Source organism: Tachypleus tridentatus, chromosome 7, assembly GCF_004210375.1.
Source record: "Tachypleus tridentatus isolate NWPU-2018 chromosome 7, ASM421037v1, whole genome shotgun sequence".
Taxonomy (NCBI): Eukaryota; Metazoa; Arthropoda; class Merostomata; order Xiphosura; family Limulidae; genus Tachypleus; species Tachypleus tridentatus.
This window is the reverse complement of record NC_134831.1, coordinates 75,020,512-75,034,516: the sequence shown is the minus strand read 5'-3', so window position 1 is coordinate 75,034,516 and position 14,005 is coordinate 75,020,512. Positions and strand designations below refer to the sequence as shown.

General features: G+C 35.9%; 1 protein-coding gene across 1 annotated transcript in view; it reads left to right on the top strand.

Annotated features, from left to right (window-relative positions):
- The first annotated feature begins 8,399 nt into the window (after positions 1–8,399).
- The window catches only part of LOC143255989 (tumor necrosis factor receptor superfamily member 16-like), a 34,666-nt gene continuing 29,060 nt past the window's right edge, over positions 8,400–14,005 (top strand). Inside the window, exon 1 of the mRNA XM_076512505.1 lies at positions 8,400–8,554. Within this exon, the coding sequence (XP_076368620.1) occupies positions 8,522–8,554 (33 nt within the window). The 5' untranslated portion in view covers positions 8,400–8,521. The remainder of the gene's footprint in view (positions 8,555–14,005) is intronic.

The window sequence follows — 14,005 nt, the reverse complement described above, 5'->3', positions numbered from 1 at the left end:
ATTATTGCTTTGTATTGTACATTCAATATTTAAACTTATTGTTGGATTTTGTATTGTCTTAAGATTTGTTGATTTGATTCTGTTTAAATGGCCTATTTTGTATTTCATTGATTTTATTCGTTGTTCTTAAAGGGCTCATACCTATACTACATGTATATACGATATATGTATTTATCACCTTGCACCGTATCGTATTCTGTGTATCCATTCTATCACCTTGCTCCGCATTATGTTTTAACTTGTAACTTTGATTTTATGACTTCAGTTTTTCTTGTCCTCTCACCAAAGAATCAACGGTAATTTTACGGATTTCTAATGCTAAAATTCGGAGTTTTATTTCCTGTGGTTGTTCCCCTCGGTGGACTCAGTAATTAGCCCGATGTGGCTTTGCAATAACACACACATTTTGGCATGGCATGCCCAGGTGTTTAAAATACTCGACTCATAATCCGAGGGTCGCGGTTTCGAATACCCGTCACACCAAACATGCTCGCCCTTTCAGTCGTGAAGGCGTTATAATGTGACACTCAATCCTACTATTCGTTGATAAAAAAGTAGCCCAAGAGCTGGTGGTGGGTGGTAATGACTAGCTGCCTTGCCTCTAGTCTTACACTGTTAAATTAAAGAAGGTCAGCGCAGATAGCCCTCGTGTAGCTTTGCGCAAAATTCAAAACAAACCAAACCATGCGGTTGACAGAGCTTAGACTGTGTTGACGGTGAGCAAAATACTCTTCTTTGTTACATGGTTTTACTTGTTACTCACGTTGTTTAAGTGGAAGAAATAAGGCACTGAAAGAAGATTAGCTGATTGGCAATAAATTATTTTTTACTAGAATTATTTTCAGTTAACTTCTAAAATTAGGGACGACCTGAAAATAAAGAAGAGTGAGATGTGGTGATAAGAAAAGTACCACGTTTTACTTTAGCATGGCCTGGGGGGGGCGCATCACTCACAATCTGTGTGTCGCGGGCTCGAATCTCTGTCATTAAGCATACTCGCTCTTTAAGACGTAAGTGCATTATAAAAGTGACAATCATTTCCGTTATTAGTTTGTAAAAGAGTGACCGAAGAGACGGCGATTGGCGGTGGTAACTTGCTTCTAAATTACGGATGGCTCGCGCAAATAGCCTTTGAGTGACTTTGCACGAAATTTCGAACAAACCAAATCAACTAACCCCTTACTTTAGAAAAGCAGCTGTTTAGTTTATGAAAATATCCATTTCTCCCACAGTGTCTACACGCTTTTACAGCACTTACAGAAAACGTACCTTGTTCAGTACTTATTTTATAACCTAGTTACAGACAGTCAAGGCATGTGTCCCACTTTGATAATTTTTGACGTTTCTTATGGGTAATATTGAGAGATATTTACATACTGATATTGTAAATCTACTTTCTCTGAAAATGTTGCAACGTTAAAGTTGATAAATGTCTGAATGTTAAAATATCCTTACTTTCACCTGGGACAATCAATGGCATTGTAGTGTCTGCACTCTGCGACAGATGGCAATACTAACTTTTTAAATTTATTTATATATTTTTATTTTTTTGAATTTCGCGCAAAGCTACTCGAGGGCTATCTGCGCTAACGTTTTACATATAATGTCATTCTCTTCAGTCTAGAACAAAATATTGTCAGTATCTCTTAAGAAAACAATAATTATCAAAGAACTTTCTAGAAGCGTTGTCTAAATATTTTGTGTATTAATCTTTGATTTGTTGTGTGAAAAATACAGATTAAGTTTCTTTGATACTGCGTTTAGTGTTGTAGTTTTTTTCTAATGTTTGTGTTCTATTGCAAAGCTAATCAATGGGCTGTTTGAGGTCCTTCTATTGCGGGGAATCGAACCGAGGACTTTAGTATGAAGCATTCCACAGCTTACCGCTGGTTCACCGGGATATCTTTCATAATGAATATTGTACTCATGCAGCTATAATACGTATATATAATGCTATTAAATAGATTAGCCATGCATAGGTGATAAAATTCAGCCCTATGAAACAATAATGGACTAAGAAGAAGAGGAAGTCAACAATATGATATATTGTGTATATATATGCATGTATGTATATATATATATATATTACTACAATAAAATTATTGTATGTTAAGTTTCATTAATAATTTAGTCATTAATAGTGTCAAGTAGGCGCTCACCTTAACTGACCCGTTCATTATTTTTCCATATATGGGACATAATGGATTAAATATTGACTAAGAAAATATTTCTGAAGTTCTCAGAGGTTTTGAATCTTTCATGTATAACATAAATACTGTTTGCAACGACAATACATAGAACTGACTACCAGATGTAACTTCTGTCAAATCAAAGAACAGTAACTTCAGGCCGACCTTTTGTAATTTAATAAAATTTTGAATAACTAGGGTGTGTCAGTGATTTTTGAATTATGTTGATTGAGCGTTAAACTCACTTGTTGAATTACAAAAAATTTATTGATAATCGATTTTATAATTAGACGTGTCTTTATTAGTGTAAATTCATACATTTCATTCTTATATCAATCAAAGGTTTTCTTAGCGAAAAGTTTAAAATTTACCTATATAAGTAAGTTCAAGTGGAAAGGTATATATAATAAAAACACATTTAAGATTATAAAATTCAATTACAGAGGTGATAAATAAATGTATTTACTAGAATATTCCTTATTTTTTATATTATTTGTTACTAAACCTTTGTGTATGAGGTACAATAAGGCGTTGTGTATTAAAAATGATTAAATATAATTGTGCAGTTGAAAAAACAATTCTGATAACACTTATACACAATTTCTCATCATCACTACAATATTTACTTGAAACACGAGATAAAATTCAAGAGAAAAACAAAGTAAATCACCCAATAAAACTTACATTATTTATACGAATCGTATACTCATTATAGAGAAAATTTCGAATTCTATGAGAGAAAAAAAAAGGCTCGTGTGGCTGATACTAATATATTTTGATATTTAGACAACAGAGGTCAGGACAAACTGTATAGCAATGTGATTATTCTACTGAGCAATGTTGTGTTGTCTTTGGATATTTTTTGTGTAGAACAACTTAAAACAAAACTAAAAATCCAGACAGACCTGTCGTGAAATATACAATAACAATAGAGCCTGATTGGTTGATTGTAGAAGGCTCGGAGGTGAGAGATTTCAAGCCTGTATAATCAGTTAAAGTGGAAACAAGTTACTGCGTTTGGGAAGAGGAAGTGGCGGCTGGGATCCAGCATTATCCATGAAATGTATTCGCCCCAGGCTATGAGGCTGTAAACTAATTAGCTGACAAGACAGAATCTCTGCAAGTAACTTGGTTATATAGAGGGCGATCAGAAGAACTGTCTTAATAAAATATAATAGTTTGAGAGATACGAAGTTCATTCTATACATTATAATATGCTGGCATATCTTGACGTGTGCATGTATGTGATGCTATGTATTTTGAGTAGTTTTTATTGTGTACAAGTTTGCTTGTTTTAGAGCAAAGCCACATTAGGTTATTTGCTACGTTCACCACAGGGAATCAAACTCCGAATTTGAACGTTGTTAGTCCATATTATCTGTTGACCAATCGGGGAACATTTAATACAAGTTTTCAGAGAACTAATAATACGTTAGTAATAAAAGTACTTCGTTAAATGAAGGATAAAAACATGTTGTATTTTCACTGACGGTCAATATTTACATCGCCAAGGATAATAAAGACAGAACACAATAACATTCTAAGAAATTCATTGGTTCTCATTCTGAAGTCCTGTCCTCTGTCATACCTCCATTCTCCCCAGTGACTCAACCATAAGTTTGATGTTAATGGATTATAACGCTAAAAACAACTCAGTGTATAGATTTGCAATTAAAACCAAACAAACAAAACGCAGCTGAGCGGTAAGGTAAGTCATTTGGCTTATAATGCAACTAAACTAATTTTCGAAACCCGCGGTAGTCCTAGCATAGGTAGCCCATTGAGCAGCTTTGTGCTCTACAACAAAGAAACAAAGTTTAAGGAAATATTTTGTCATTTCCTAAGTTCAAATGACTTTTATCAAATACTAGCGCATGTATAATGTGCGAGAAAATGTCACTTAGGATAGCCATTCATCGGTGAGGTTCAGTGTCATAACGACCCGATCGTCGCTCGAGGAGGATGGTAAAGTTTATGAGAACGACTTGATGGCTATGGGTGTAATAAAAGCAGTCAACGATTGTTCGAGTTCGTCATAACAACAGCTTTTTAGTAAAATGTTTACCTGCAAAGAGAAAGATGTTGTAAATCGCAGGTCATGAAGTCTCTGGTGGCGCCAAGGTTCAAATGTTCCTGTTGAAAAAGCGACTCGTAATCCGAGAGTCGTGGGTTTGCATCCCCGTCGCGCCAAACATGCTCGCCCTTTCTGCCGTGGGGGCGTTATAATGTTACGGTCAATCCCACTATTCGTTGGTAAAAGAGTAGCCCAAGAGTTAGCGGTGGGTGGTGATGACTAGCTACCTTCCCTCTAGTCTTACACTGCAAAATTAGGGACGGCTAGCGCAAATAGCCCTCGAGTAGCTTTGCGCGAACTTAAAAAAAACCCATCAAAAACCAACAATAACTCTTTCATGGTCATGGTGTTCCCAGCGACAGGTAAGCGGAATTATATTGTGAACTCTGATTAATAGTGCGAACATACATAAGAGAAAGTAGTGGAAATATTTACGGTTTCGTTTGATTTGAATTTCGCACAAAGCTACACGAGGGCTATCTGCGCTATCCGTCCCTAATTTAGCAGTGTAAGACTGGATGGAACACAACTAGTCATCATCATCCACCGCCAACTCTTGGACTACTATTTTACCAAAGAATAGTGGGATTGATCGTCACATTATAGCACCCCCACGGTTGAAAGGGTGAACATGGTTGGTGTGACAAGGATTCAAACCCGCGACCCTCGAATTACAAGTCGAGTGTCTCCACCTGGCCATGCTGAGCCATATTACAGTTAATATTACCCCTTATACATAGCACGAAGTGGGTATTTTAATTTTAAAAAGCTGCAGATAGTGGACAAAATTTACACACTGTGAGTGATAACGTAAGAAGGGATATTACTTAGGATTCAGTAACATTGCAGATAAAATTGCAATTCCTGAGAGGGAGGAAGAGATCAATACTGGACCTGACTTTCCCGGATCCAGAACATGGACCGGATCCTGATAACGAAGACTAAATAAAATGAAATTTCTTCCTAAAACGGAATATTAGTTAGAACAAAAGAAAGAAATAACCAGAAAGATAAATAGTAAGTAACGTCGATCCTATTTTAAAAAATTCGTTACTTTGTGTTTGTTTGTTTAGAATTAAGCACAAAGCTACACAATAGCCTGTCTGTGCTCTGTTCACCACGGATATCGAAACCCGGTTTTTAGCGCTGTGTATTCGCGGACATACCTCTGTGCCACTAAAGGCCCGTCATTTAATGATCAAGCTTCGTCTATACAGGTGTTTCTCTCATGATGCAACAGATGTTTCGTAAAACGATGTTGTAAAACGCACCTATACGAACTGATTTTATTTCCACTGAATCTTGGAATACTTATGACAAGTCATTTGTCTCCCGCTGGTACAGCGGTAAGTTTACGGATTTACAACGCTAAAATCAGGAGTTCGATTCCCCTTAGTGGACTCAGCAGATAGCCTTATGTGGTTTTGTTATAAAAACAAATACAAACTGGTCATTTATTGAAATATAGTTTACTGAATTAAACTGTTTAATCCAATGAAACTTCTGGTTCAGATAAGGAAGGAACACATATTCAGTTTGAATATTCCGGAGCATTATATAGACGAAGCACTGATTTTAAAGAATAGGGTAAAAACTTAAAAAACAAAACGTTTCGCAATAATCGTCCATATGTTATATAAAACAGATTTGGTAGCATACAAAAAACAACAAAAAAAAATACATAGGTATGTTAAAACTGTATTTAAATTGCAAAATCAAGTGCCCTATCAAAGTCTTAAATATTTCACACCCATAGAAGATGAATTGCAACCTGAAGATACAATAAACGATAAAGAAAAAAACACCTTTTTATTGCATTATACCACATATCCCCAGGTTCTCACATGCTACAAAACCGGTTAAAATGACTACATGGTACAATATGGATTTCGATGCGAAACTTTCCTTCACAACAGTAAGAAAACTAGGTTAAACTGTATCACATAGATTTGTTGACAAGGCCACTTCAGGGCCCTTGTATCAAGTTACATCTAAAGACTGTAGTAATTCTTACATTGGAGAAACCGGTTGGCAAGTATCTACAAAACTAAATGAACATTTCAAAACCCTTTCCCATATGTTTGAGCACACGGTTCAAAATAAACACTCCTTTGTTTTTTTCCTATGTTAAAATCACAAGGAGAGAAATTAACATAACTAGAAACAAAGTAAAATGTTCTCTCTCTTTATTAATGTATAAAAGCCTAGAATTAACCAGTATGAGTGTGAAATTATATTTATTCTTACCCTACTTAACAGTTGTGTTTGATTTACTTTTACTTTGTTGCGTAGCGACATAGCTTTGATTTACACCCTATGGAACGTAATAGATCCATTCCATCATTCAACTGTATTTGAGGCCCAGCATGGCCAAGCGTGTTAAGGCGTGCGACTCGTAATCTGAGGGTCGCGGGTTCGCATCCCCGTCGCGCCAAACATGCTTGCCCTCCCAGCCGTGTGGGCGTTATAATGTGACGGTCAATCCCACTATTCGTTGGTAAAAGAGTAGCCCAAGAGTTGGCGGTGGGTGGTGATGACGAGCTGCCTTACCTCTAGTCTTACACTGCAAAATTAGGGACGGCTAGCGCAGATAGGCCTGGAGTAGCTTTGTACGAAATTCAAAAAAACAAACAAGTGATGTTTGATGAAGCTAACAAAATGAAATGTATTATTCTTTTAAGACTGAAATACGTTTTTAAAATATATTGCTCGGTTTACCCATAAATAAAGATTGAATTTTCGTGTTACAAGTTTCTCCTTTGATTTAACTTAATCGTAAAGAAAAAAGCTCACAAGTTATACATCACAAAGTACATAAATTCTACAGTCCAGTTTATAGACTATAACAACCATTCTTTACGGGTTATGGACACTGGAGCTCACAAGTTATATGGGATTCATACACTCTTCGTAAGAAAGTGCACAAATCAGGGCCCAACGTTATACAACACAAGGTTCAGGAGGTACAAAGAATGAAGACCGCAAGTTACAAAGACCAACATGTCCAGAAAAGGACCAACAGTTTATATACAACATGTTATACGGTAGATGATCCACATGTTACAGAGGTTGTAAAGTCGCGGAGCTACAGGTGTGTAGAACAGCGAAAAAAACCCGCCAACCGTGTTTGAATAATGACTGGATACTTCCGACAGACAGGATTCGGGCTATCGGGTGTTTTTTAATTATAGAGGACACAGTAGAACGTTTTCATAGAGCAGTTATGTTGAACGATGTACGTGAATTTATATCTTTACGGGTCACTGCGAGCGGATGTAAGAACTGAAATGTTTCCAAAACACAAAATACACAGTTAGTTGTTATTTATTTCTAAGAATTTTACTCGGAACGAACGTATTGCTGAGTAGAATGGATGTACCTTAGTAGAACATAATTGCAGTAATTATCGCCTCTTGTTTTGTATTATGAACAGGATAGTTCTGTTTCCATATATGTATGGCAATAGTGGAATATGGTGTGTTTTCTCTCTTTCAAGAACTTGTGTGTGTTTGTTATAGCAAAACCACGTTAGGATATCCGATCGCACCACCGCGGAGGATCAAACCTCGGATTTTAGCATCGCAAGTCCTTGAACTTACCCCTGTCCCACCGGGTTACTAAAAAGTATGGTCTAGAAATCGATATTACATATCACCTAAACACTAACAAAGAGAACTGTACTGACGTATTTCATAATATAAGCTAGCTATTCAGGTTTTGTTTAGCATAAAGAAGATTTTTTCTTTCTGTTTTATTCTTTCTGTAGAAACAGCTATGCTGATGTTCCGATCAGCCTTTATTTACGTCAAGCATGAGACGAACAAAACCTAAACTTTAAATAAAACTGTATGGTTTACGTTAGCTAGCCTAGGACGGCAGACTTGAGATAATTACTTGTGTGTCGCTGACTGAAAAAGTGATTGTTATTCAAATCCATACAGTCAATGCCTCGAGGCTGGACCACGTGCTCTCGCGGCATGTGTAGTAAACACATACCACCTTCCCTGAACCAGCAATTAGGGGGTTTCTATTGAAAACTGTAGGGCTAATTGCCTAGTAGGTGCGCAACCATAAAACCTGCTTAAGGACCAATCGCCGACTCCGGTTGAACGCTGGAGCCGCAAGTCTACTGGCCTCGTCGCTGAAACTAGACATCGAAGTTTTATCACATCCTTTTTCGCTTACTAACTGACAAGAGCAGTCAGGAACTCTCCCGCACAAGTGAACCGTGGTTCGGTAAAAAGCATTTGTTGCAGTTATGAAAATATTCACCTGGACGGTGTTCTTGTTGGTGAGTGGTAACAGACATGCATATATGTGTATAAGAATCTGAGTTCTGTTCCCAGTCTTTCTTTGTTGAATTTCTGAGTACTTATATAAAACCATTCAGGTGACAGAAGTTTGTCTTTGTATTTCGCGCAAAGCTACCCAAGGCTTATCTGCGCTACCCGTCCCTAAGTTAGCAGTGTAAGACTAGAGGGAAGGCAGGTATTCATCACCATCCACCGTCAACTCTTGGGCTACTCTTCTATCAACGAATAGTGGGATTAACGGTAAAGTTATAACGCTCCCACGGCTGAAAGAGCGAGCATGTTTGGTGTGTACTTGAACCCGCGACCCTCAGATTACGAGTCGAGTGCCTTAACCACGTGGCCAGGCCGGACCTAAGTTGTTCTTTCACTGAAATATGTATTACATGCTAAATATCTCGTAAATATACGACAACGCGGGCGCGACTTTAAACAGACGATTGTATTACACTTATTGTACCTGTGTAAGACGAGAATTAGCCTGTATAAAATATATAACATTTGCTAAAGCGAGGGCGCATTTATATGTCACGCACAACCTTGTCTGTTACCGATCAAATTTAAACGCTATTTTTCAAAATCCTTTTTAGATTTTTAACAGGTTGATGTAACCACTGCAAAAATTAATACGTTTTATTCTCATTTTCTGTTTGTTTAAAATTACAATAATTATTATAATTCTTATTAGAAATGTTATTATCATTTTAAGTAAACGCACTGCATGTTGTGACCTGGTGGAGAAGGGTGCTCGACTAGCAATCTGAGGGTCGCGGGTTTGAATCCCCGTCTCACCAAACATGCACGCCGTTTTAGCCCTGAAGACGTTGTTAAGTTAAGGTCATATATATGTAAAAACGGCTCGTTTGGGTTGAGAAATTTTTTTTACGTAGAGGAGTGAACAACGTTTCGATCTTCTTCGGTCATCGTCAGGTTCACAAAGAAAGAGAGAGGTAACTGACCGGAAACTGACCACATGTTTGAAAGGGGTTGTGTAATGAGTGTCAGAATGTAGAGGGCGGACTTAGATGTTTGAATATAATTTTATATTATTTATTTTTTATTATTATTTATTATATTATATTTTAATATAGATATAAAGGTGTTTCTTTGTATTGGTTTATTTTGGGTTAAGTTGTTGTATAAGTAAGACTTCTTTAATTTTGCGTTTGTTTATGTTTGTTTCTTTATTTAGTATTTGAGTGTTTTTTATGGTTATGTTGTGTTTATTTGACTTGCAGTGTTCGAAAACGTGTGAAGGTGACTTTTTATGTTTTTTTAAATCTGGTTTCCACTTTTCTACTTGTTTCTCCAATATAGAAGTCGTGGCAGTTATCACATTGTATTTTATAAATAATGTTGGTGTGGTGTTTGTCAGTGTAGTTTTTACATAGTATAGACCTCAGTTTTGTGCCTGGTTTTTGAATAAATTTGGTATTAATTGGAATGTCATATTTTGTTAATAGTTTTTGCCAAATGTTGGTTATTTGTTTGCTGATGTTGGGAATATATGGTATACAGCAGTATATGGTTTCGTGATTTTTTTGATTCGTGAGATATATTTACTTTTGTTGGTTGATTTTGCTTTATGTCTAGGTGTGTGCGTATAATGTTTTCTACGGTTTGTGGAGGAAACTTATTGATGTTGATGAAGTATTGTTTTATTTTGTCAAATTCATCGTTAATTTTATCTGGTAAGCATTGTTTTATGGCTATGTTAATTTGGTTTCTTAGTATGTTGAGTTTTTGTTTTGTTTCATGTGCTGAGTCCCAAGGAACGTAAAGCCCAGTATGGGTGATTTTTCGGTGGATTTCTGTTTTGAATTGTTTATCGGTTCTTGTAATTTTGAGGTTAAGAAATATTTGATTGCTTTCTTCTTGTTCACATGTGAAGTTAATGTTGGGATGTATAGAGTTAATGTGATTGAAAAAATTAAGTGTGTGTTCTGTAGATGTGAATCCCGCAATCGTGTCGTCTACATATCTGTACCAGTATAGTGGTGGATGTAATGATGTGTTAATTGCTTGTGTTTCAACTTGTGTCATAAAAATATTGGCTAGAACTGGTGATACTGGGTTGCCCATGCTAAGGCCATTGTTTGTATATAGTTGTGGTTGTTCAACATGGTTTGTCTTCATCGTGGTGAATTCTATGAGGCTTGCTAATTGATTGCTGGGAATGTCTATAGATGGGTTAGGGTCTCGGATATAGAGTTCTAAGGCTATCTCGCAGGCTTCAGCAGTTGGAACTTCTGTAAAGAGGGATATAACATCGAAACTAGCCATTAAGGCTTTATGATTAAGTTGATTAAGATTAGACTTGAAATTAAAAGAGTCTTTGATGAATGAGCTGGCTGATGTTACATATTTGGAGAATGCCCATGCTATGTATTTACCAAGATTGTAATTAAACGATTCATATGTGGACATTATTGGTCTTAATGGGCAATCTGGTTTCTGAGGTTTGGGGATGCTGTATATTTGTGGTGTGCGTGAGTCGGTTTTGCGTAGGTAGGAATAAAGTGTTTATGTCGTAATATTTGTCTGTATGAGCGTATAGTCGTAATGTATACACCAAAATCGTAATGATTACGCTCAAATCGTAATGGTTGGCATCTCTGCAGTTAGTTATAGAGACTGTATCCCTTGGAACACCACTATTGAGAAGCATATAAACTGACAAGTGACTTTCCATTATCAATACTACTAATTAATTTTATATATGTAAAAACAGCTGGTTTGGTTTGAGAAAATTTTTTTATGTTTTTTTCACTTTTTTTTTCTTTGTGAACCTGACGATGACCGAAGAAGGTCGAAACGTTGTTCGCTCCTCTACATAAAAATTTTTCTCAACCCAAACGAGCCGTTTTTACATATATATTTTTCTCTATAAGTGGGTTTTCTCGACGTCACTGATAAGTTAAGGTCAGTCCCACTATTCGTGCCTCCCAGTGGCTCAGCGGTATGTCTGCGGACTTAAACGCTAAAAACCGGGTTTCGCTACCCGTGGGCAGAGCACAGATAGCCCATTGAGAAGCTTTATGCTTAATTCAAAACAACAACAATCCACTATTCGTTAGTAAAAAGAGTAGCCCAAGAGTTGGCGGTGGGTGGTGATGAATAGCTGACTTCCCTGTACTAACTTTAGAAATTACTTCTCTCCAATATATTAGTTTATAATTAAGCACAAACTGTATAATGAATTATGTGTGCTGTGCTCACCTCATGGATCAAACCTCTGAATTTAACCCTCAAGCTTACCGATGAACTACCATATGGGGATACAGCTGTATAAGAAATTGGAAACTCTTAATTAAAACGTTTAGGTTAGGGTGATGTCGTGGTAAACTGGTCGAAACGTCGTCACCTTTTTATTTGCATTGTAATAAATGTAATGCCACCAAAATCAGCCGTCCCGACGATTTACAAATGAAATTCCTTTCATACAACTTGATTATGTTGGGTGACACTGAACCTGGAAAAGTTAGAAAACTTGAAGAAAGAGAATAAAAGTTTGTGAAAGTTTGAATTTTTTTTCTACAAGTAGAAAAGTCATGGGATTCCCCACCATGTTTCAGGACCTCCACGCGCACACAAACCGGTTAGCACAGGGATTACTAGTGAATATTACTTAATCTTCGTTAGTCACTCCATCCTAGCGGTTATTATCTTTTTTATTATAGTTGATGCTAGGTTGGATCAAACACTTTCTTATAAATAAAATTACTACATTTTTACCGTTGCCGTCCTAGTTTTTAATGTACTTTTCTGTAGCAACATGGTTTTTAGAATTCTCCCAGTTAATCCTCGAGCTAAATGTGTGAAAGAGGAAAAATGAAAATGAAGCAAACTTTGACCACTAAAGAAGAACTGGACAACAAAAGTTAGGGAACTTTTAAAAAGTTGACCTTTCTAGTTTTAGAACGATACATATGTTATCGACGTTTTATAAATATTCTTATACTGTAGAAAAATAAACAAAACAAAACCATCAAAAGGAAAATATGATTTTTCGAAATTATGAATTGCATGATGTTCTTTAATATAAAATAATATATTGTATCGCTCGCTAGATGTCGCGTTTCTTTACGGCTGAAATTCATAATTTTGGTGAAGAAAAAGGTAAAAACAACAACACATCTTTAATGAAAATTCGTGCATTAATTGTGTTCACATGTTTGTTTACAGTGTTACAATTAGAAATATTAATGGTTTACAGTGTTACCATTAGAAATATCAATGGTTTACAGTGTTACAATTAGAAATATCAATGGTTTAGAGTGTTGCAGTTAAAATATCAATAGTTTACAGTGTTACAATTAGAAATATTAATGGTTTAGAGTGTTACAGTTAGAAATATCAATGGTTTACAGTGTTACAATTAGAAATATCAGTGGTTTACAGTGTTACAATTAGAAATATCAATGGTTTACAGTGTTACAGTTTGAAATATCAACGGTTTACAGTGTTGCAGTTAGAAATATCAATGGTTTACAGTGTTACAGTTAGAAATATCAACGGTTTACAGTGTTGCAGTTAGAAATATCAATGGTTTACAGTGTTACAATTAGAAATATCAACGGTTTACAGTGTTACAATTAGAAACATCAACGGTTTACAGTGTTTCAATTAGAAATATCAACGGTTTACAGTGTTACAATTAGAAATATCAATGGTTTACAGTGTTACAGTTAAATATATCAATGTTTACAGTGTTACAGTTAGAAACATCAATGGTTTACAGTGTTACAGTTAGAAATATCAATGTAACGAAAACGTTATTAATTTGACGAATGATTAGATTGTGGACATAAAATTGATCAATCGATGTTGACAACAAGTCACTTTCGATCATATGCTGTTCATAGATTACTGTACTTGATTCCTTGTGTACTGAACTAGATTCTATATATCCGTACTATTTTTTTCGTTAATTTTAAAATGTTTTTTGCTAGAAGTAATCTCGCCCAAAACTAACAATGTCAGATAGCCCAGTTGCTTTGCGCTATGAAACACCAAACCAAACCAGTTAAGAAAGGTGACTGGCCTTAGGTCACCGAAAACATGCACTTTCACTGTTAATGCTCAAATAACCTAACATGCAGCGTCTACCTAAGATAGTTAATACCTGATGCAAATAATACTATACATTTCAATAACAACAAATGAACGTTTTATTTTATATGACGTTTCGAAAAAGGCAAGACGTAAATTATATTGACGCACGAAATTTGCTTCATCGATACAAAGTATGGGAACAAATAATCTATACCCACTTTTTTGGCGGGAAAAATAGAGAGAGCACAAATTGTGCAAATGTATGTTAATTCAGAAACATAAAATCTCAGCATTATTGAAGTCTGAGTTTTGTAATGTTTGTCTTGTTTGACTGTGATGTGTAATGTTTCTCTTGTTTTACTGTGATGTATAACGTT